The following is a 25027-nucleotide window of genomic DNA, read 5'->3' as shown; positions in this document are numbered from 1 at the left end:
ACCAATTTGTAAATCAATATCTTAATTGGTTATGATATATGAGTTATAATGATCTCTTATACCATATGTTTAAAATAATTGTCAACATTCTTTAATCCATAGGGAGGTTTCTCAATCTTTTTCTGAATACATATTCTGAGGTTATAGATTTAATTTCATTTGGAAGTTTATTATAGCTACTAGTCGCAATGTACTCGAAAGATTTATGAAAAATTTCTTTGTTAGCCTTAGGTACTTCCAGTGTGTTTCGACCGCAGCGCAATCTATAGTCTACATTATATATCAAGAAACTTTCAGTGTTTCTTTTTTACATATAACAGACAACCATAGAGATATAGTTTCTGAAATGGTAGAATATTATGAACGATATACAGATCATTGGTTGAGTGTGCGAAGTCAGTAGTAGTTATGGCTCTAATTATTCTGTTTTGTATTCTTATTAATGGAAGCAGATTGTTATAATAGCCTCCGCCCCAACAGGTAATGCCATGTTGCAGTGAAGAATTTACCCAGGAATAGTATAAACATCTTAAAAATGCTGCATTTACAAATTTTTTTAACATAATATATTCTGTTAATTATGAACCTAAACTTATTTGTTAAGAAAGTGGTGTGGGAGTTCCACTTCAAATTGCTATCGATATGGAAACCCAAATACTTGACAGTTTTTGTTTTTTTTTGATTAAGCTACATTTACAATTTAGAGTATCACTACATTTCCTTTCATGCCATTTTATAGTTATACCGTGATCTAATTTATCTGTTAATGTAAAGTACGTATATCTCATTTTGTCGGTATTAATGTTAAATCCGTTGTTGCTAAACCATATACAGTAAAACCCTGAAGTTATGCGGTAGATGGGACCAACAAAAAGCGTGTAAGTCGAATTCGTGTAACTCAGGGTATAATTTTGCATGTAATTTATATATATAAACATACAATGGACCAAAGGTTTACAAAAACACCTATATTTTTTAAGAAATATAATCACAATTGTAGTTTTTAGTACATAAAAAAAGAAAGTTATTTCAATGTCAATGGTTTCATAAAATCTAATAGATTCGTCTGATGGCATAATGTCTTTTTCTTGTCATGCAAAATTTCTTCATAGCAAGCTAATGATTTTTGTATTCCTTGCCTTGCGGCTACAATTCGTTCCTCGTTAGAATCTATGTCCTCCAAAATCTGTAAACCTTTCTTTTATGATTGTTCTTACTGTGGATTCCTGTAGATCGAACTTCTTTGCTAGCTCACAAATTTTCATTCTGCCTTCAAAATCCTTAATGATGCTGAGTTTTGTTTCCAAAGTCAATGTTTTTCTTTTCTTGCTAGCTGTAGAAGCATCAGACTTGCTTCTTTTGGATAACATTATTATTTTTTTATGTGATAAAATTTTTATCAAGAACATAACATTAAACAATCGCAAGGTTTGTAGACTATAAAAATTGTGTATGAATGGAGACCACAAAACACGTCAGTGCTTGTTCATAGCATGTGCGACACTAGCGAATGCGGCCGGCGCCTGAAAGATACAACTAGTGGTGAGGTGTGAAGGGAATACGTACATATAAGAAACCGTGTAACTCCGGATTCGCGTAAGTCGGGTTATGACTGTACTTAGTTTTAACATATCGCTATTAATTCGATTTTTTAGATCTTCAAGGGTTGTTTCGGTGTATACTAAAGCCGTATCGTCAGCAAAGGATATCATTTTGCCAAAAAGTTTGTATTTACATAGATTATTAACATATATTATAAATAGGATGAGTCCTAGTACCGACCCTTGTGGGACTCCGTATTTTATTATGTTTGTTGTGCTTTTAAATATATCATAGCTGGTATATTGTTTTCTATTATTCAGATAGGATCTGAACCAGTCATTAGTAATTCCCCTAATGCCATATTTTGACATTTTCAATAGAAATAGGTCATGACGAACACAGTCGAACGCTTTAGATATATCAAAAAAAACAGCTGCAGTGTGCATTCTGTCATTTATTCCACTATAGACCTTTTTATGAAACTCCAATAGCGCTTTTTCAGTATCACATCCGGATCTGAACCCATGTTGATTAGTTGCGTAAAAGGATATTGTATTTAAATAGCTATTTAAGCTTTTTTTTTTTTATCAGAATTTCAATAACCTTTGAGATTGTGGATAGTATAGATATTAGTCTGTAATTTTTGATTTCATTTCTATTTCCTCCTTTAAATAACAGTACAACTGAAGCAGTCTTTAGGTATTCTATAAATTTACCATGTTCAAAGGATTTATTAATGATATTTGTAAAGAACCGTAATTTATGCCTAACGATAATATTTAGCTTTTTAACATTTATGTTGTCACATCCCACTTTTTTCCCTTTTTTTAATCCGATTACTACACTCTTCACTTCATCTTCAGTGAAGTGGATACTTCATTGGCCATTCTGTTTCTTATGAATATGTGATCAATGCAACTAGTCGAGTTGTACACTTCTCTCGTATTGCCATCGATGAAAGCAAGAAATTTTAAAAAAAGAATACACATAAAAAGACACAATATTTCAATATATAACTGTTAAGTAAAATGGACAAATGAAAGTCAAGTTAATTTATCTCTTGCAGCCAACTCACTATAGCATATGATGTATAGTATCACTCAATAACTACTGAAAAGTTACATTAAGCCCAATAACATCAATGCTATTCTAAAGGAAATGCACTATATTATACCTTGAACTATAGCAAAAATCTCCTTAAACTTAAGGATTCCCTAAAAGTTGATGTAATAAATAGAATATGTCCACATTAGTCTTCCACATAAAGTAGTAATCAACATGAGCGAGTTTTAACTTAGCATTAAATAATCTTTTGCAGAGGTCAGCATTTCATGTTTCTCTGGATCAAAAATAACATTTGGGCATTAGTGAGTTATTGCTGGAGGATGACACAATTAGAGCTAGAATTGTGAGGGGATGTAGTATTTTCATAGAGGATAGCAAAGAAGATTGGGTGGTAGGAGAGTGACACATGCTGATGATTACAAATTAATCAGCCAAAAAGGAGCAGAAGGTCAGCTGTAAGATAGATATGAAAGCAGTGCACGTGTGTACATGCACACATGCGTGTGAGAGAGACTAAAAATATATATATATAGCTAGATGCTGCACCTCATATGCATTCTCATCCTAATTTTCATGTGCCTATCCTCCATAACTTTCCTTGCACTGATACAAGGGAAGATATGGATAACTAGTAAAAGCAAATTAGGAAGATGACTGCAAGCCAAATAATTATTATAGGGGGATTTAACTATAAGGACATAGAATGAAGTTGTGGTTATTTGGATTTAGTCAAAGTAAGGGCTTTGAGGCTAGTGTAGTTGGCTGTTAATGACATGTTCTACTTACCAGTTTGCCTATTTTACTGGATGAAACACCCAAATTTCATCCGAGGAGAGCCAAGCCAACACCAAATGAGACTGGCTAACTCACCTTTAATTGAAAAGTTCATATAACAGTTCATGTCCTAGATAGGATTCAAATGTAAGTCTTTTCCAACTGAAGGGCATGTCGATAACACCCAAGCTATGGAAGTCGCAGATTTGAAGGAAGAAAAATTAGATTGCAAGAAGGAAATGGAATTTGTACATCTACTGTGAGATAATTACTTAAAACATAATGTGATGAAGGAGGCTTCAAGTTTAGAGTTGGATCTAGTGACCACATCCAAAGATCTCTCCACCCTCCATATGGGGCACCTGTTCGTGGTGGAGGGGACCTCCCAGTGATGGTACTGGCCCTTTTCAATCTTTTTTCTTTTTCTTTGCTCTACTTCTCCTGAGTCTTTTTCACTATCCTTTTTCCAGACCACCATCACTGGGATCCAACGCCCTGCCGCCGTGTTTGCTGTGTGGTGCGACCCATGGACATCCGGAAAGGGGGATCATGGTAGTCTTGCACTACTTTGGCCCCTGCTTTGGCAAGATGGGTGGTCCTAGATGGCCCAGCCAAGATCAATTGGCTAGTGGGCTTGCCTGCAAGGGTCAACAGTGTTGCAGTAAGTCTCTCACCCCATGGTCCGGGGTTGGGATCCTAGACCTGCTGTAGTGCCGGTATAGCGTCCAGGGTAGCCTGGCGTTCCACTCCTGAGCGCAGTCTTTGCTTGCCAGGTAGTGGGCGTCCATGTGTGGCTCCATGGTGGGGAGCTCTGCCGTCAAATTAAAAATTCCTTAAATATGAATTCTTCATCCTCAAATGTTTCAGGGACCCTAACAAAGTCCCAACCAAGTACTGATAATATAGACACAGCATATGGAAACAGAAGAAAGAAACAAAAGATATTGGATACTAACATAAATGTACCAACCTTTTTAATCATTCGTGCAACAGGTGAAAAACCAATTGGGAAAATGTCACCCTTCTTTATCCAAAAAGGTTTAGGACTGGCAGGACTTCCCAAAACTGTCAAGAAATTGCGTTCTGGTGATATCCTCGTGGAAACAATGTGAAAACAACATTCCGAGAAACTACTGAGAGCAACGACAATGGGTGGAATACAAATTGCAGTAACACCTCACAGAACACTCAATTCCAGTAGAGGAGTGATATCAGAATGGGATCGCCTTGATGTTCCTGATGAGGAGATATGTTCAGAGCTCAAAAATCAAGGAGTGACGGGTGTGAGGCGCATCCCGATACGCAGGGATGGTCGCCTGGTCTCAACCAAGAACATCATCCTTACTTTTGATACACCTAGGCCTCCGACATCTGTAAAAGCAGAGGATCTCAGCTGTCCTGTTAGAATATACATCCCTAACCCGCTGAGATGCTTTAAATGTCAAAGATATGGACATGCCCAAACTGCCTGTCATGGTTCTACTACCTATGCCCGATGTGGTAGTAAAGAACATGAAAATAAATCTTGCTGTGAAAAAAAAGCTAAATGTGTCAACTGTCAGGGAGATCATCCAGCATACTCTCGTGCATGCAGAAATGGAAAGATGAAAAATAGATACAAAAAATTAAAACAGAACAAAACATAACATATCAGGATGCAAAAAGAAAGCTAGCCACCATTACACCTGTTCTACAATCCTCTACAATTGTTCTACATAATTGAAGTGTTCTACAATTCAATGAAAACTCATCTGTCAAAAAAATTATGGTGGAAACTTCACTCAAAGATAAACCACCAGACACTCGCACAGAAAAAATGGATACCTCGATACCCACTGAAAACAAACTAAGCATACCAACTGACCCTAACATATTTGATGTTTTGAACACTCTACCAGAAGAAGAGATGGACACTGGCCATCCATACTACCCTAAAACAGTGGATAAACATAAATCTGACAAAGGTAAGCCCTCAACCTCTCGAAAACCATACAAGTCAATAAAATCAAAACAATAGGAAAATTTTTACAATGGAACTGTTGTGGGATCTGCCAGAATATTGACGATATCAAGATGTTGTTGCAGAAACACAAACCTTTCTGTTTCTGTCTACAGGAAACTTATTTAAGACCCAATGAGAAATTTCACTGTTGTACGTAAGGATAGAACTGGAGATGGTCCTGCTCATGGAGGAGTAGTTATCCTAGTGGGCAGTCATACTCCTTTCCATCATGTCCAACTTAATACATCTCTGGAAGCAGTAGTGATTTGCTTCTCTGTGGGATTTCTTATTACAGTATGTTCAATTTATTTACCACCAAATGTTGAGTTAAATGAAATTGATCTTGATAACCTTATCTCGCAACTGCCTGAACCCATACTTTTGATGGGTGACTTTAACAGTCACACTACTCTATGGGTTAGTGTCAACACTAATAAAAGAGGTCGAATCATTGAAAAAATTCATGATAATAATAACCTTTCCCTTCTAAATAATAAACTCAATACTTTCTTCCATACGCCTACCCGCTCATATTCTGCAACTGATCTTACAATCTGTTCACCTTCCATTCTTCCACTGCTCATGTGGGAAGTTTAAGAGAACATATATGGAAGTGATCACTTTCATGTTCTTTGTACAATGTCTTCACAGGAACCATGTTCACCCACACAGATACCTATATGGAAAATGGACCAGGCTGACTGGAACACTTTCTCTCATCTTGCAAAATTTAATGCTGATGCCATCAAACACCTATCAATGAAGCTGTAAAATATATAACAGAATGCATTGTCCAGGCAGAAACAACCTCCATCACCAAAACATCATCTCGATTTCCAGTCTATCCAAAGCCTTGGTGGAGGAATCCAGAATGTCAGGCAACCAAAAAAGATCAACACAGAGCATGGAGCATATTTCGTAGATACCCCACCACATCAAATTTAATAACTTTCAAGCATGCTCGAGCCAAAGCACGTTTTTGTAAGACATCAGAGTCAAAAACAATCATGGATCCAATTTACTACATCAATTAATCAAATAACCAGTCCAAAAATTGCATAGGATAAAATCTGGAAAATGAAAGGCATATATAGTACACATTGTTTGTCCATCTTAGACTATAATGGAAGTGTTCTTGCTGATCCCAAAGCTATTGCAGATACTTTGGGAGAAACTTTTGCTAAAATCTCAGCAACAGCTTCATATTCTCCAGAATTTTTAATACTGAAAGAGCAGCAAGAGAAACAAAGGTTTAATTTTTCCCTAGTGCAGGACCTGATGACATCCATTATGAAATGATAAAACATCTACTATCATCTTCTATGGATCTTCTCTTATTATACAATAGAATACTTGCAGAGGAAGAGTTTCCAAATTCTTGGCATAAGTCAATTGTCATTGCTATCCCAAAACCAGGAAAAGATCCAACACAAGCAAATAATTATCGACCCATTGCTCTGACCAGCTGTCTTTGTAAGCCACTAGAGAAAATGGTTAATGCTAGACTTCTCTGGTATTTAGAAAGCAACAGTCTTCTTTCCAATACACAATGTGGTTTCCATAAACATCAATCAACTTTAGACCATTTAGTTCGGTTAGAAACTTGTATAAGAGATGCATTTCTGAAGCAAGAACATCTTGTCTCGGTTTTTTTTTACATGGAAAAAGCTTATGACACAACCTGGAAATATGGCATATTAAAAGACCTCTATAACCTGGGTCTCAAAGGACACCTCTCTATATTTATTAAAAACTTTCTGTCTACACGAACTTTCTAAGTCAGAGTGGGAAGTATGCTATCTCGACCATATCTTCAAGAACAAGGTGTATCTCAAGGCTCTGTCTTAAGTGTAACCCTTTTTGCTATTAAAATCAACTCAATCATTGAACAGCTTCCTCGCACTGTGGACAATGCTCTATATGTTGATGACTTCACAATTTACTGTCACTCACGTAACATGAGGGTAATTGAAAGACAACTTCAGCAAGCAATTGATCTTGTCTCTCTGTGGGCTCTTAATAATGGGTTTAGGTTTGCAACTGAAAAAAGTGTCTGTGTACACTTCTGTCGAAAATGCACTCATCACCCAGATCCTGAACTAAGAATGGGACTTACTATTATTCCAGTAACTACAGAAACCAAGTTCTTTGACAGAAAAGTCACATTTCTAGCACACATTCGTCAACTAAGAGAAAAGTGCAAAAGAACTTTGAACCTCCTTCGCACTCTATCCTCTACTGGGTGGGGTGCTGATCGAGCTTCATTGCTCCATCTTTATCGTGCACTTATACGTGCAAAGCTGGATTATGGGTCCCAAGTCTATGGTTCGGCAAGACAGAGTAACCTATGATTGTTGGATTCCATCCATCATCATCATGGTACATGGATAGCTACTGGTGCCTTTTGCACCTCACCCACCAAGTCTCTATGTAGAAGCAAATGAACCGGCTCTATCACTTCGACGGAAACAGTTGTCTCTTAATTACGCCCTAAAACTAAAATCTCTCCCAGATCACCCTACATGGAATAGTATCTTCTCTCTGCATTGGGAAGCTCAATATCACACACATCAAACTGCTATACATCCTTTTGGTATGCGTATTAAAGAAACTGTGCAAACTGTTAGTATAAATGTTAACAACATTAGCTACACTAAACATAACAGCATTCCTCCAAGGCAGGTTTGCACACCACACCATCCTGCAACCTCTCACTTTGTCAGCTACAGAAATCTTATACCCTCATCATCCATTTACCTGTAATTATTTAATGCACGCAGAGAAGCACACGTGATTTCTTACCCATCTATACTGATGGTTCAAGAACTAACACCTCTGTTGGCTGTTCTGCTGTGTTTATCTCAAATCAGATCCCACCAGACTGCAGTAATTATACAGCAGAGTTACATGCCATTCAGCTTGCACTTGTACATATAAAAGAAAACTGCTACCAAAAGTGTATAATTTATACATACTCATTGAGCTCTTTATGTATAATCCTCATCCAGTACTTTATAAAGTGCTACACCTGCTTCACAAAATGAAAATCCTTAATATCGATGTTCGGTTCTGCGGGATTCCCAGCCACATCGGAATCAAAGGAAATGAGGCTGCAGCTGCTAAATCAGCCCATGCCGTTTCCATATACTATTTGAGTTCCATGTACAGACTACAGACAACTTATAAGATCAGTGCTAACTGCTCAGTGGGAGTTAACATGGCAAGAAATATCAACAAACAAATGATATAACATTAAACCCGAAATTAAACACTGGCATTCTAGTCAACGTACAAAGAGAAGGGAGGAGGTTGTCCTTGCTAAGCTCTGCATAGGTCATAGTCACCTTACGCATTCTCATTTACTGAGAACTGATGACCCTCCCATGTGTGAAAAATGCAACACACATCTCACTATTCATCATATTCTGGTAGATTGTCAAAAATTTACATGAGAGAGAAATGAAATTTTCACCTATCTAACCAAGCCATATACAGTTAGGGAAATGCTAGCAGACTCAGGCAAATTGCATGATGTTTTTAATTTTTTAGAAAGAATTAATTTGTACAAACACATTTGACCATAAATTTGTTTATATGTAAATACTTTTTTTTGCTTAACTTAACTTTTATACATATATATTATTCATTAGCTTAAATCTGACCAATTATGTATTACCATGGGCCTTGATTTTGTATATTTGTATCACACTGCTGTATTTTGTTAATATGTAAATACAATAATGCTAAACTTAAATTTTATGCATCAATGCTGTATAATAATTCCTTTCTCTTTAAGTATTAGTATAATAATGTTTGTTGTAATCTTAGATACAGACACTGCTTTCCTTGACTTGTTTTGTATATACATATGTAAACCTATAGTTATCAATTTATGTACTGTACTGCTGAAACCTCTGCAGTAATTTTCTTTATATGTAGATACTGCATCACTTAACATACATTTTCTTTATGCATCTTATTTACTACTTTATTTTTCGAATAATCATGTAGTGCTGTAGGACATCTTACCTATTTGTGCACTTTCTAGTAATTCTGTTTATATGTATTCTGAATTCTGTTTCTACTGCATTGCTAAATTTAATTTTCATCCATGCATATTGTATAATAATCCCTTTTGGCCTATTTTTGTACTGCTATAAAGGCATCTATTATAATTTTACATATATGTAGCTACTGCATTCCTTTGCTTAGTGTTTCATATATTATGTATTAACTTATATTGTTAACTATTTTTGCACTACTATAATAACCTCTGACCTTGTGTGTTGCAGTGCCCTCTGCAGCAGTTCTGTTTACCTAGAGATGCTGCTTTGTGAAACTAGGTTCTTGTACAGACATATTGTTTACAATTTTCTGTAAATGCTAATGTTGTAACCTTTAGTATGGCACGGTATGACCTTTGTAGTTTTTGAACCCAACCCAACGATCTCTCCATAACAAAGGTAGCCACGCTGTCTCTGACTGGGTAGAGTGATCATACGTTCAGTTAAGAAGGGGTATAGCAGAACTACAAGGCAATTAATTAAGACAAGCGAAGGAGGCAGCTTAAAGGTGCCATAACATGAAAATCTGCAAGGGAAGGGTCAAGAAGTGTCTGCAGGAAGCAATATCTAACTATATACTGAATGTCAAGAGGATAAAGAAGGCAGCTGTTAGATGGATAAATAATAGCATTAAGTAGGAACTGCAAAAAAATTTAAAATATTATAGAGGATATGCAAAGAGAAAAGAGATCGGCAAACTCACAAATACAAGGCACAGGCAAGAAGGGTGACCAGTTTGGTTACAAAGGCAAAATCAACAACATTGCAACTGTAAAAAAGACACATTCCTAGTATGAGGAAATAACTAGATCTACTAGGTGGTAGATGATCTTCACTACCTGATGAGCCATCACCATGCTTACTGAAGGCCTGAGGTCACTGCTGCAATGTTTGGTTCCCAAAGTAAGGGTTCTAATTTCTATACCCCCCCCCCCAAAAAAAAAAACTTTCTGACATGCTGTGAGACACCATTAAGGACATATTAAACAGTGTGGAGATCCAAACCATTCCACCCCAATCTTCAAAGGTAAAAGCAGTTCCGCAAGCAGCTGACTACTAGATAGTATCAAGGACAGAAGCAGATGGTAACATGGTTAGGAGGCTACCTGCTTGGTGGTATAATCTCACTGCCAACTACTCTGCCAAGTAGTTCATGAGGGGAGGACAGGCAACTGTATGTGAGAGGCACTGTCAAGGCCATGTTACAATATGGAGATTACTTGCTCTCTGTATGGGTGATGTCTAAGAGTATCTCCTCCTGTATATGTTCCCTTCTTCCCCACCCTTTTTATCTTCACCTTTGAAATATTAACAAGATGATAAACCTAAACAGAGTCGACTAACGATAAAATGAAAAATAAACCATTCCAAAAAATTAAATTAAAAAAAAAAACTTATAAAATAAAAAACTTTCTTTCACATTCACTTTACCAACATTAGTAGTACACTGACCCAAATGATTGTAAGACTAACATGCTTCTATGCCGCATAATTCTGTCTGGCCCAGGCAGTAGTGCAGATGTGTAGGCACTAAGGCAAGGTCATTCTGTCATTCTGAATGGCCTGGGGACATTCTGTCAGAAATGAGTGGCAGTGAACATGTAAAGCAGTCATATACAGTGTGTGCATAACAGATATAAATGAAGCATTTAGTTATATTGCTTTTCAAAATTCAAAATATTAGAATAATTTTCACAAAGACGAAAGTTGAAACAAAAAAGTACTGAAGGAAGAGAGTATACCAACTAGTTTGGTCATCTATCCATATCATTAAAAGTTTTTTCCATGTCAGCAATAAGATTATCACTTTGTGGAAATCTGTAATATTAATTGATGTAGCACTTTTCACCTTGCTAACAACTTTATTTTTAACAACTGTAACACCAGTGGTGTTATCAATATATTTATTAATTTTAATCTTAGAAACTAATGTAATAAGTATATGAGTCTTCTTTTCAATGGAAGCAACAGCACCCTACTTTGATTTTTATCTGCCATTTATAATAATAATAAAATAATAGTTACAAATAACTTATAATTCATAGTGAAACACAGAGAGAGAGATGCAATGAGTAATGACACTGTAGACACTAAGTCCACAAAAACTGCTTATCGGTTGAGTCATGGCAGCATCATACTGTGAAAGTGAATGTAGTAAATTCGTTTGTTAGTCTGACCTAAAATTTAGTGTGATAATTTAATGTTCAGCTATGTTTAAAATGCATAAGTTAAAAAGACTTACTTCGTTGAATGAAATTCAACGAAGTAAGTCTTTTTAACTTAGTAAGTCTTTTCCGTGAAGACTTGCTAAGTCTTCACGCAGTCTTGCCGTGAAGACTTACTTCAACGAAGTAAGTCTTCACGGCACTTTCGAGCAAAGTGCCGTGAAGGTTACATGTAACTGAAACTGCTTCCATCACTTTACAACTGAAGTGGAACCAGAAGTATCGTGTGTGATGCAGCATGCATGAGTCAAACATACACAGTAACCAGTAAACAGCTGGACAGAGCTAAGTTGTGAGCTATGATGTGATATAGAAGAGTTTTTGGAACTAGTGAGAAAAAGCTCCATTAGCAGTGGTCTTTCAGAAAGATGTTTTAAAAGTTATTTGGCTCTTATGTCACAAAAGTAACTGGAATAACAGTTGTGGAAGAAAGTTATGAGAACTTTGGAACTTGATAAATGTAGTTTCTCATACAGAAAGAGAAATGTTTATTGAATATTAAAGGTTCCATTAATGCAGTAATGACCTAACAGTTGTTTCAGAGGATAGAGCAAGTTGATTTTTAAGCGTTCGATGATTTTTCCTTGGGAATCCTTTGTACAGAAAGAGGAAAAAAAGATAGCGAATCTTAAAAATGAAAGTAAAAAGAAATGTTTTTGTGGGATTTTTCTAGTAGGTGCTGAAGGAGGAATGCTAGACAGTTAAAATTTGAGGATTTTATTGCAAAGTGTAAACTTTTCATATATTTAACTGGATTAGGAAATCTACAATTATTATTATTATTACGTGACGCCTCCAGGGAGTCCAAAGACTCATTGAGGGAGGGCATCTACTCTAAAACTCTTTGCCTCCACCATCAATTCACCAATTACAACAACGCCATCTATCACCCACCACCACCACCAATAGTATTTCCACAGACAATCACAAACATCCATGGCAGGATTTGAACCCTCAGCCTTTTGGCTGGAGAGTGGATACGCTAGCCACTCAGCCTGGCCTGTTTCTGCCAAAAAAATAACGAACTCGTTTCTTTCAAGAGCAGTCCAAATGCATTTAAGAGACATAATATTCTTTTTAAATTGTATATTTTGGGCCTCAAAAACCATTAGTTGATTATCTTTTTAGATTTTAAATTGAGGTTAAAGTTCAGAATATTGTAATTTTTTCAATGTATTTTAGTATTATTAAACTTTTTTTTGTATGTGTGAAAACTCATTTAATTATTCAATAATAATTTTAAAAAAATTATATTCAATGATAATTTACTTAATTATTGTTGAAGTTTAAGATAGAACTTTTGAGAATAAATGGTGAACTCTTGTAGCAAATTATGTACATCTAGGATCTTACTTGTGTGCTTAGATTTCAGTAGAGGAATCTAATACCACTCACAAACTATTTTTACAATAGGAGCAATAGACAAGATTTAACAGTTTAAAACTTATTCACAATGGTGCCATCCACAACAGATTTAAATAAATAACTTAAGCTTTTTACAAATAATAAAAAGTAGTTTTAAAACCTTCAAATGGCATAGTCAATGACAGGATAAACAGAGTAAACTTATTAAGATAATTCTAAGAAATAATTAAGAAAATTGAATCATCAGACATCAATTAAATCTACAGAAATAGCATAATGAATGAAAACTGCTTCTACTGTTATTAGAGATTGTCTTAAATTTAGGAAATGAATTTTCTCAGCATGTAAATTTAAGTCATGTCATACCTAATTTTCCAACTGGTCATCCAAATGAAAATGTAGACTCATTTCTTGAGACAGTCGAAAATATTAAGGTGATCGGTAGGTGGTCTGAAAGGTAGTTACTTCTTGGTTTTGAAGTCATAACTTCAAGGAAAAGCTAAACATTTTGCTCAGAACTCCAGGAGACTCAGAAAAGATATATTTGTCGTTTTTACCTATAATTCACCCCTATTGTTCTCCTTTGTGTCTACTGAGATATAATTTCTAAACTGACCTTCTGGGGCCGTTTCCCGTTTTGAGCTCTGACAAAATTTATTTGTTTATGCTGCGCCAGTCAGAGCTCTAGGATAGAAAGTCTTATCCAGAGAAACCTTCCCAGAAATCAAGTAATACTTTATCTAGTTTAAGTAGGTAAGTAAATTTCAGAGTTCTCAGTATACAGTCATGGCCTTGACAATCTTAAATTTCCCCTTTTCCCTCTAAACATAGGTTCGATATTTTCGTGAGTAGTAAAATTCAATCTCTTACTCAGATATACATGGGAAAGCATGTTTATTAATTATCTAAGAACTTTACAATTTGAACAACACATATATTCAAAGCTAATCAAGATCAATACTAAATTACGAGTAAAGCAAGGTGATGGTAATCAAACAGGAAGTTATTTATACACACTCATGATTCATCTAAATCACAAACATGGCTCTCGATATCAAACTAGATTACTGCTACTAATGGCCCATACACATTAACTTGGATTTAGACAATTTATGAATGTAGACTACCAGTCCAATTCAATCAACATAACACAGGAAACTGTCTCTAAAATCTCACTATCTTCTTTTCTCTCTGTCCATCTTTTCACATTCGTCACTAATAGATAATACATAAAATGAAGATGTGTACTTTACCACCTTGTTAGACGATTTCTCGATCCCTCTGTCTGTTCTTTGTTATGGATTGTCCCTCTGTACGGTGATCTGCCACCACGTGGAGTCACATGCTCGTCCCGAATTAGCCCCTTGTTTTTTCTGGGCTTACGAACATTTCGCGTCGCTGCTTTTAACACAATTTACCTTCAAAGGGAATCCTTTGCTGCTTTCTCATCGGTTAGAACCAAACCAATGGCCAAAACTCGAAACACTGCCATCATCTCGTGCTAAACTTCTTCAATTCGTGCCACTCAGCAACTGAAAACACGTTGCCGTTATCCCATCTTATCGGATATCAGCCCTGCTGACCCGCTTCGGAACTACAAGCCAGAAACCCACGTGGAGGGAACACGCGACCGGGGAACACCACGGGAACCAAAACCAGAAACGTAAAAGGAGCCAAAAGAGAGAGAGAGTCTCGAGCCATGTGAGCTCGTTTTTTTTTTAAACTCTTCTATAGTGTCCCCTTCCATACTCCAAGCTAGTCTATGATGCTTTCCTATTTGCTGTCACCTCCTTGCTGAACGAGGATCGCTCTCTTCGGGGAACGCGAATTTCGAGCGCCTTTCAAGAATGCCTACTCATCGTTCGTTACGTCATCTTTGGTGGTCAAACTGCAACCTTTGAACTTTCGTTCACACGACAATACGCGATTTTATACATGCCATAGTTTAATATTGATGTTTTTCGAAAGTTTAAGATTTCCATCTATTTTAGACAATACTTTAAACATAGTACAATCTAATACTTATTTCCTTCTTCGATTTCATTTTAATTTAGGATTCAATTTCTTCCTTTATATTTTAAGTCCCTTCTTAAGCAAAGTTAACATCTGCATTTTCACATATTATGTCTGTTTTGCCAAGAGTACAAGTGTGCTTTTGCTTGATATTGACATTCTTGTTAAATCTTGAATGGTGCAGTTCTATTTTTGATAGAACCATCATTCAAGATCTAACAATACTACTTATGCAGAATTTAAGGATATCTTAATTAATTATTTTTCTAAGAATTAGGTCCTAATCTGTGAAAAATTCATTCCTATGTTCAGACCAATAAAGAATCTGTTCATCAGTTTTATGATAAACTGACAGATCTGTTGTACAGTTTTGGGACTGATGAAACTGATTCTGAATATGTTGGGAGAATACTTTTCTTTCAATTTAGGAATGGCTTGAAATCTGAATTAAAAAGAGCTGTTTATAAACCTGCTGTGACTACTATTGAAAAAGCTCAAGAGGTTGCTCAGATGGAGGAATCATTAATTCAGGGTCTGAATGCTAATTTACCAGTCTATTCAAGTCATACATCATCATCATCATGCATATCAAGGATTATCAATAGCACTGAAACAAATGAAAGAAAATTGCATAAATCTGAAAAGTTTTCTCAGACTAATTTGGTAATAAGGTTTCACAGAAAAAGAATTTTAATGAGAAGATTGAAGAACTTCTTTTATTTTTTGCATCAAGATTCTAGTTATTTTAGGGTAAAATGTCGAGTAAAAAAGTGGATGTTAGCGAGCATAGCAAGTTATCGTTACTATTGATTGCTTCTACATTTTAACTAAAGCTGGAATTATGCTTATTACTGCAACTTAAAAAAATCAAATTTGTAGTTGAATAAATCTTAATAATTGTGCAATAAAGTTGGAACTGAATTAATCCTATATATATATATATATATATATATATATATATATATATATATTATATGCTTTTTATGTGAATCCCAGGCCTCTAAGTAAGGTGATTGATCTCGCACTAGGCAACAAAATTTACCTTTCACTCAAAATTGGTTGGAAAGATACGTTAACCATTCTTTCAACCAGGGAGGCATACTGTGCATGTTACTGCAAATTGAAATGTTTTATATTTATATTCATGTTGTAATTCCATAAATATAATGATTTTTGCTACAATTTTTATTACTGTATATATTATTAACAATTTGTGTATGAAGCAGAGGATGAATTCATAACAGATTTTAAACAAAAATTTAAGGTAGATTTTTATTTTTCAATTATTGATACCGCAATTGCATCTGTTGATGAAAAATTCAAGCACATGTCTACAATTAATGAAAAGTTTGGTTTTCTTTTAAATATAGTGGTATCTTGCTAATCTGAACCTCTTTAGTCCGAACCCTCCAGTAATCCGAACTGCGGTTTGAAACAAAAAAAGTTTTATTTAAGATGTATTATTATTTTGTGTACTGTTATTTTTTTTAATAATTATTATTTTAACTATTATTTATTTTATTATTATTAAAATACAGTATTTTTTCATACTGTTGACAGTACGGTTATACTGTAGGCCTATTTTGATTTATTGTGTGTTCACGTTTGCTTGGGAAGCCATCGAACCTGAAGCAATTCAAGCGTCATGGAAAAAACTGTGCCCCTCGAGAATTTACAAAGATAACTTCGGTGATACACCAAAAGAGGAAATTCAAAACGTGCATAATTTGGTAAAAAATATAAATCCAGATGTTGAAATTTCATAAACAGATGTTATGGAATGGATTACATGTAGAACCAAAAGTGAATTCGAAATCAAATCAGATGCTAAAATTATAAATATGATGATGCAGAATGAATTAGAAGACGATAAAGAACTCGAAGAAAAAAAAAGTAAAACATGAAGAGGCAGTTGACAGTTTTAATATGTGTATAGAATGGGCTAAGCAGAATGATATGCCATTACATAAAATTTTATTGCTAATGCAGCTCCGAGAAGCATTCGAAAAAAGTTTAACTTCCAAGAAGCAAAAGAAAATCAGTGACTTTTTTACAAAGAAATAAAAAAATTTTTTGTGCTATTTTGTGAAATTTTTTTTGTGTTGTGTACAAGAAAGTGATATTTTTTACGCAAATTAGTTATGTACAGAACTATGCAATTTTATTAAATCAGAATCCTCAACAATACAGGTATATACAAACTAAATTTTTTACCAAAATAAACTTGTGTACTGTATTATTTTTTAAGTTTTACATTACAGCACAATAGCTTTTTTTTTCTATCAGTTACTTCATTCATTTACAGAATTAAATTGATGTACCATTAGAATCTGATTATTTTTGTCTTAAACTCTAGTTATTGTTGTCTCTTGGGAAAAATTCACTAATCCGAACGAGCATGGTTTTTATTAGTTCGGATTAGTGAGATACTCCTATATATGAATTTCAAAAAATTACTTCAGCAGAACTGCTTAAAAAATGTTTGATATTGGAAAATTATTTAACACATGATAATTCTAGAGATATTGACGGAACAGATTTATGTAGTGAATTACAAATAATAGCAAGGCGAATTCCAGAAAATACTTCCTCATTAGATGTACTGTCATACATATGCAAAAATAATTTAGAAAATAGTGATTCGAATGTGTTTATTGCTCTGAGAATTTTTTCGACATTGCCAGCATCAGTAGCAAGTTCAAAAAGGAGTTTCTTGAAATTAAAACTTACAAAAACTTACACTCGCTCTACGATGGCTCAGGAACGACTCGCTGGTCTAGCAATAATATCTATAGAGCATGAAATTGCATCTACAATCAATATAGATGAATTAATTCAAAACTTTGCCAAAGCAAAAGCCCAAAAGATTAATTTTTGTATTTAAGATGTAATAATTTTCTTGCTATACAGATATTAGGAGTAATCATATATGTATACAAATGTATTGGTTTTGATTAATAAATTTTATATATAAACATTTATATATAAATGTTCATAATGATATTATTTTTATAAATATCCACATGTGCAGGTGAACGTGTGCTTGTGTGAGTATGACAAAATATATATACAGCAATCCCTCGATCAGTGTGCCTAATGCGTTCTTTAAAACAGGCACATTAATCGAATATAATAACCTATGGGAAAAAGTATAATTCATTCCTCAAATTTCATTTTTGAACCTTAATTTTTTTTTTATAAAAGAATTAAGGTATGTCTCAGGGCCTAGTTAAAGTAAAATCATGAAGTTGAAAGACTATAAAACATATTCAGAATATAAATTTTATTATTCTACTTCTTAACAAAGAATTGAGCCATACTGAAAGAGGCAATAGGGCCATACCGACGGTATGGCCCTATTGCCTCTTCTACTATTCTGCAAATTTTACTGCTTCTCTATTCATCAGGGTCAGCCTCTGCATTCCTGCTTAAAAACTTCGCTTGTATGAAAAATATTATACACCGCCGATTGTTATAATCCACTTGCAGGCAATTTTTATGACCAATCATAAACAGTAGTATTCTCTTTCCCAAATGTTGAAAGGTTTCGATGTGTGAAAATTAACAATACACAAATGTTATTAGGCATTCTGGGTCCGAGCTTTTTGACATATTCTCGAATATTATTCTCCTCAGAATATTTCCACTATAAAATATTTATTCATAAAAAATGCTTAGAAAACTAAAATGGCAAATTCCAGGAACTTCTCGCAGAACACAGTTTGGGAAACCCTGGTATACATATTGTACATGGAAGTAGTATAGAATGCCATTAAAAATAACTTTGTAAAATGTTTTAAATCAGTAACTAAATTATTTCATTCTGGTGAGTGATTTTTTTAAAATAGTTAGGCATAAAAATGTATAGACAGAAAATTTTTAAAATCTGTAACATTTATTTTTAAGATGTATATAGGTGCACTAATCAAATTTGGGTATCAAAAAAATTGACGCGCTAATTATTGCATAGAGACACCTAAATTTTCTTTGCCTAGGAGCGTCAGATACTCTCACACCAGCCCTGATATTATGGTCTTCTAAGGAACAACTAACTGCATCAATCTAGGTCCTGATTTTTCCCTAAGTTTTTTTACTACCACCCTGACAAACACCTGCTCGGTTAACCTTTCCATCGCTCTGATCGAGTGAACATGCCACCCTAGATTACTTGTGCTCACATATTCTTGAATGCTAATGGCATCATATTCCATATCTTCATTTTTTAACAAAATTCTACCACTGATAGCATCTGTTCAACCTTAATTTTTCTCATAAATCGCAAATCTGTAATCTCCAGCCTTTGATCAATCAACTTTTCTAACTCAACTTTCTGGTTCATAAGTTAAAATTACTCTGAGGAGTGCCTTGTATTGCTAAATTATTAAAAGTTAGTTGTTTTACATGTTCTTGCCTATTTTGATAGTTTGTCTTTTTGCTGCTGATTTTCATATCAAATGTGTTATACAGCACTTATTCAATTTAGTTACCAAACAGTCTGGAAGGTTTACAGTGGATTTATTTAGGCGTATAACATCATCTGCTTCACAAAGTCCAACTCCACATTTGTACCAAAAGCACATGTGAGGAGTAGTGGAATTAGTAGGGGATGCCTAATGGATGAAAATTGATTAGGAACCGTGAACATTCTGGCTAACAAGGCTCTGGCAAGTTATATCTGAGTACAGATATCATTCAAATTCAATATAATGATGAATTTGATTAAATGACTTCTGCCTTCAATCAGAATGAATATATAAATTAATAAAACTGACCGAATCTTTCTACTATAAAAAGAATACAGCAAGGATTCGGTCATTCAAAGTAGTATTTAGAATAATTTAAATTGATTTAGTTTAAATTCATACTTTAAATAAATATGATTACACTAAATGTGAGTGGTAATTTTACATTCAATAAACAAATTAACTCACAGTCCTTGTTTGCTTTTCAAGAGCCATAAGAATATCTAGTGCTTCTGCAAGTCTTCCTTCCTATATATAAAGTTAAAATTAAGTTTTATTTATTTTTTTACTTTAGTACAAAAACTGTATTACAAAATCAAATTTTAAATTCTAAAAACTGAAAGTGTGTTAAACACACATTTTCAGTTTTTAGAATATATATGTATTGTATGTTGGGACAAAGCTTTATTGAAAATATTTTGAAATAGAAATAACTCTCTTCTCTGAAACTGTGGAATTGCTGTAGATGAGAATAAGGCTGAAAGACAAAGCTTGCTTTGAATAAAACAGACCACTCTAAAAAATTAGGGAAAAATTCAACCTGCTATAACTCCAGTTCTATATTGATTACTATATGTGTGTGACATGTTGCTGGTGGTTGATTTAGCTGTATAAAGTTTACGCGTTTTAGTGAAATATTTTTGTTGAAGAGTATTTCTTATAAAATTATGATGTTTAGGTTGAGCACATTGCATATAGGTTTCTGTAAATTGTCTATTGGCTTTCAGTGAGTATACTTTACGAAACTGTAGTGGTAGAGAATGTGCGAGCAACTAAGCCTAATTTGAGTAGAAGCTTATTATGGTACTTTGTTGTATGCAACTGCTTAAGAATTTCTGTCACTAGTACTATGCTGCTCAATTTAGTTAAGGAATCCTAATATAAGGGGAGAGTTAGCGAGGGGGCCAACCACCCCTCCTGTAAAAACCCTATTGGTTACGAAAAAAGCACCATAGAAGCCTCGGAATTTCGGACGCCTTTGCGACTATGATTATTAATCGTTTTGGGACCTGGAATATACATAGTTTGGTGAAAGAAGGAGCTCTTTTTAATGTGACAAATGTCTTACAACAGTATAAAATTGGACTTTGTGCTGTACAAGAAGCGCGTTGACCAGGACAAGGCTTGGCTCGCAATCAGGAGTACACGCTATACTATAGTGGTGACGACAGAGGACGAACAGTCCTCGGAACTGCGTTTTTGGTTAGTGATAACTTTTTGTGTAATATTTTAAATTTTAAACCTGTGAACAATTGGCTGTGTACTATTAGTTAAGGGACGTTTTCAAAATGTGTCTATTGTGAACTGTTATGCACCTACTGAAGAGAGCTTGGAGGAAGCTAAAGATTGTTTCTACGAACTGCTTGAGCGTACTTGTAATAATCTACCATCCTATAATGTCAAGCTAGTGGTGGGAGATTTCAACACGAAGCTGGGGAGAGAGCGTGCGTGGCGCCCTTTTGTGGGTAGTGAGAGCCTACATGAGGAGTGCAATGATAACGGGATCCGACTTGCGAGTTTTGCTGCCGCTACAGGATGCTTTGTAAAGAGCACTATGTTTGTGCATAAAGACTTCCACAAACATACCTGGAGATCGCCGGATGGTAGAACAGCTAACCAAACAGACGTCACCACAGCTCCATCTCAGATGTGAGAAGTTTCAGAGGTGCAGATAGAGATAGCGACCACTATCTGGTAGCCTACGATTTCAGGCATAGAATTGCAGTTCAGAAGCCTGCATGTCCTACTATACGATCGGCATGGAACTTGGATAAGTTAAAAACAGCGGAAGGCAAGCGGGCTTTCCAGTTAGAGTTGCAGAATCGTTTTGGGGAGTTACAGGAAGAAGAGGATGATCCGGATGGGATGTGGGACACCATCTAAAATATGGTTGCGTTAACTGCCTCGAGAACTGTGGGAAAGAGAAAGAGGAGGAGAAAAACATGGTTTAATAGACAGTGTGAAGAAGCTGTAGCGAAATGAAGGGAAGCACTACTGAACTACCTAGCGGATAGCAGGAAGAAAGATACATATGAGAAGGTGAGAAGAGTGGTGAATACATGTCTATGCAGGGAAAAGCAGAAGTATCTTAATGAGAAAGTGGCTAGTATAGAGAGAAATAGGGTGATGAATAATGGACGGGAGATGTACCGGACTATCAGAGCAATGCGAGGTGCCCAGACACAAGCGGCAACCATAAGAGATGAGAGTGGAAATCTATTAACAAACTCAAAAGATGCTCTTGCTCAGTGGCGTAGATATTTTGCGAACTTGCTGAATGTCAATGCTGGAACGTCAATATCAGAGGATTATACTCCTTAACAAACTGCTGAACCATTTATTGAAGAGCCAACATTTAGTGAGATTACTCGTGCTATTCGCATGCTGAAAAATAATAAGGCTCCAGGAGTGGACTGCATACCGGCGGAGCTCCTGAAGAATGGTGGGGACGTCCTGCTGGAGCAGCTGCACTGGCTCATCTTGATAATCTGGCGAGAAGAATGGCTGCCGGATGAGTGGAAGGAGTCGCTGATCACCCCAGTATATAAGAAAGGAGATAAGACTCAATGCAGCAACTATAGGGGTATCTCACTGCTGTCGACTGGCTACAAGGTGGTGTCTAACATCATGCTAATGCGCCTCACACCATATGCAGAAGAGTGCCTTGGTGACTACCAGATGGGCTTCAGGAGGAACCATTCTACAATAGACCAACTCTTCATGTTGTGCCAAGTTTTTGAAAAGTGCTGGGAATATAATCGAGAAGTTCATAATATTTTCATAGACTTTTTTAAAGCCTATGACTCAATGATACGCCCAAAAATATGGCAGGTGTTAGAAGAGCTGGAAATTCCTTGAAAACTCCGAAAAATGGCAGAGGTGTGCGTAGCTGGTTCGAGAGCAAGAGTGAAAGCAGAAGGTGACCTTTCGAACCCGTTTCAAGTACAGACTGGTGTGAAGCAGAGTGATGGGCTTTCTCCAATTCTCTTCAATCTAGTGTTGGAAAAAGGAATTAGAAACACACAGCAAGTGGCAGGTGGAGTCGACATGGGGGTGCAAGTTAGGATTCTTGGCTACGCTGATGGCCTGAATGTTATGGCACATCAACGGGCCGATGCGGTGGCATTGGTTACTGCTACTGAAGAAGCTGTAGAAGAAGTTGGCCTGAAAATAAATGCCGAGAAGACAAAATACCTTTTTAAGAGTCACCATGCTGCTCAAGATCCAGAGGGAGCTGCACAGTTTGAGAGGGTGAAGGTATTTGGGTACTTGGGTTCTTTCGTGACTGAAGACAACAAAGTTGAGGCTGATGTCCAGAGTTGGGTAAATGCTGCGAATGTGGCCTATTATCAGTTGCGTCCCCTTTTCGCCTCGCGCTTGCTGTCTTGGACTACAAAGGTGGAACTATACAAGACTTTGATCAGGACCTGTTCTCCTCTACAGTGCTGAAGCGTGGACTCTCACGGTGAGACAAGCCGATCACCTGAGAGTATTCGAGAACAAGATGCTACGACGCATCTATGGAGAGGTCATGGCAGACGTAGTCTGGAGGAGGCAGTCCAATGCTGCCATACACGCTTTATACAACTCGGCAGACATCTTGATGGAGCTGCAAGCCCGGCATCTTCAGTGGCTGGGGCACCTGTACTATATGGGCCCCGAAAGGACTGTGAGACAAGGGTGGGAGGCCCGACCCTGATCAAGGAGGCAGGCAGGGAGACCGAGAAAGAGATGGGCGGATCAGGAGAAGGAAGACCTGCAGGCTGTCGGGCTAGAGACCAGAACGTAGCAGACAGTCACAGAGGACTGTGCCCAGTGGAGACATGTGGTGCTTGAGGCCAAAAGTCCCCCTGGGCTGATAGCGCCTGGCTAATGTAATGTAATGTAATGAAATATAATAACTCCAGTTCCAAGATAGAATATTATCAGCCTACTCTTTTTATTCAAAGGATACAGGCTGTCAAATAAAGTATTAAATCCAATTTAAAAAAAAAAACAATTTTTTTTTTTTTAATTAGATTTCTTATACTGTTTATTCTCTGACAATTTCCACACAAATAGACTCAAATGGAGAAGAGGATTATAAACAGGTAGAGGAGGCGAATGCAAAATTCTGCAGACATCACTAGAGGTTACAGATTCAACCAAGTTAATAGCTGACTGTTTTGCAAACTTCGTCTTAAAAAGGTCTCACAAAAAATGCATATATAAAAGTGAGCAAAGTACTACTGAGGAAGCAAGAGGTTAGCTGCAATTCAGAAGCAGCTAGTTGGCCATTATTTTAATTGTTAAGAATGTATATTCCTCTCTGAAATCTGAACACCATAACAGCAGCAATGTTAACACTAATTATTAAAAATGGTAACAAAATAGCTGCTCTTGTCGATAACTGCAGACAAGTAATCTAATGAAACTTCCTGTTTCATTAGATTACTTGCTTATTCCAGCCTCAAGAGAACAGAAAAAAATATTAAAGCAAATAATTCAAACAAGTTTTTTTAATGACTGTAGTAATAATAGACAAATATGCAAAACAAATCATTCTTCTCAAAAAATGAAAAACAATCTTTATTCTTCAGAACAATAAAAATTTAATCTTCAATGATGACTGGTTAGAATTAGTAAAAGCAACTAAGCTTATGGAGTCAATGTATATTAACTGCATGTTCAAATCCTTCAACACTGGAAAACCAGTGTTGAAGGATTTGAAAATGAAACCTTTATATGAGAAGTTAACTCATCTTCATTTAAAAGCTCTTATAAAGGTTCAACAACAACAGACCATACATTAGACCACTACATGAGAGATGCCAAACACCATTTCTACTATTAACTGATTTCAAAAGCATCTGACTCAATGAACATAATGCTGTCTATCCTGCAGATGGAAAGTCCCAGCTTCAAATCTTGTCATGATATGAAGATAAAATTTTTATCGACTGATGGTGAATTCAGCTGGTCTTATGTAAAGATAGTTTTCCTACCAAAAATTCAGGCTCTTCTCTCAGCATGCAAATACGCATAACACACAAAAATATATTTAACAGCAGAGTAGGATGGTGAGAAACCATCATACCACAATGAGTCCTGGAATTCCAAGAAGGAAACATGAAATAATAAATATCTTAACAAGACCATAATAAGATTATTCTTAGAATGGCTATGATACTTTATTTCATGTTTTCATGAGTTAGATATTTTAAAATAAACAGCAATGTTTTAACTAAAACAGAA

The 25027-nt window shown here is 35.7% G+C and overlaps 1 protein-coding gene across 1 annotated transcript in view; it reads right to left on the bottom strand.

Annotated features, from left to right (window-relative positions):
• Positions 1-25027, bottom strand: part of Rpn5 (regulatory particle non-ATPase 5) — a 100990-nt gene that overhangs the window by 60982 nt on the left and 14981 nt on the right. Inside the window, exon 2 of the mRNA XM_090404413.1 lies at positions 19982-20041. Coding sequence (XP_090260539.1) covers positions 19982-20041 — 60 coding nt within the window. The remainder of the gene's footprint in view (positions 1-19981; positions 20042-25027) is intronic.

This window comes from Typopeltis vanoorti, chromosome 2 (genome assembly GCF_054136105.1).
Source record: "Typopeltis vanoorti isolate ZY-2024b chromosome 2, IOZ_Tvanoo_1.0, whole genome shotgun sequence".
In the NCBI taxonomy this organism is placed as follows: Eukaryota; Metazoa; Arthropoda; class Arachnida; order Uropygi; family Thelyphonidae; genus Typopeltis; species Typopeltis vanoorti.
The sequence above is the reverse complement of the archived record's forward strand: the minus strand, read 5'-3'. Positions and strand labels throughout refer to the sequence as shown.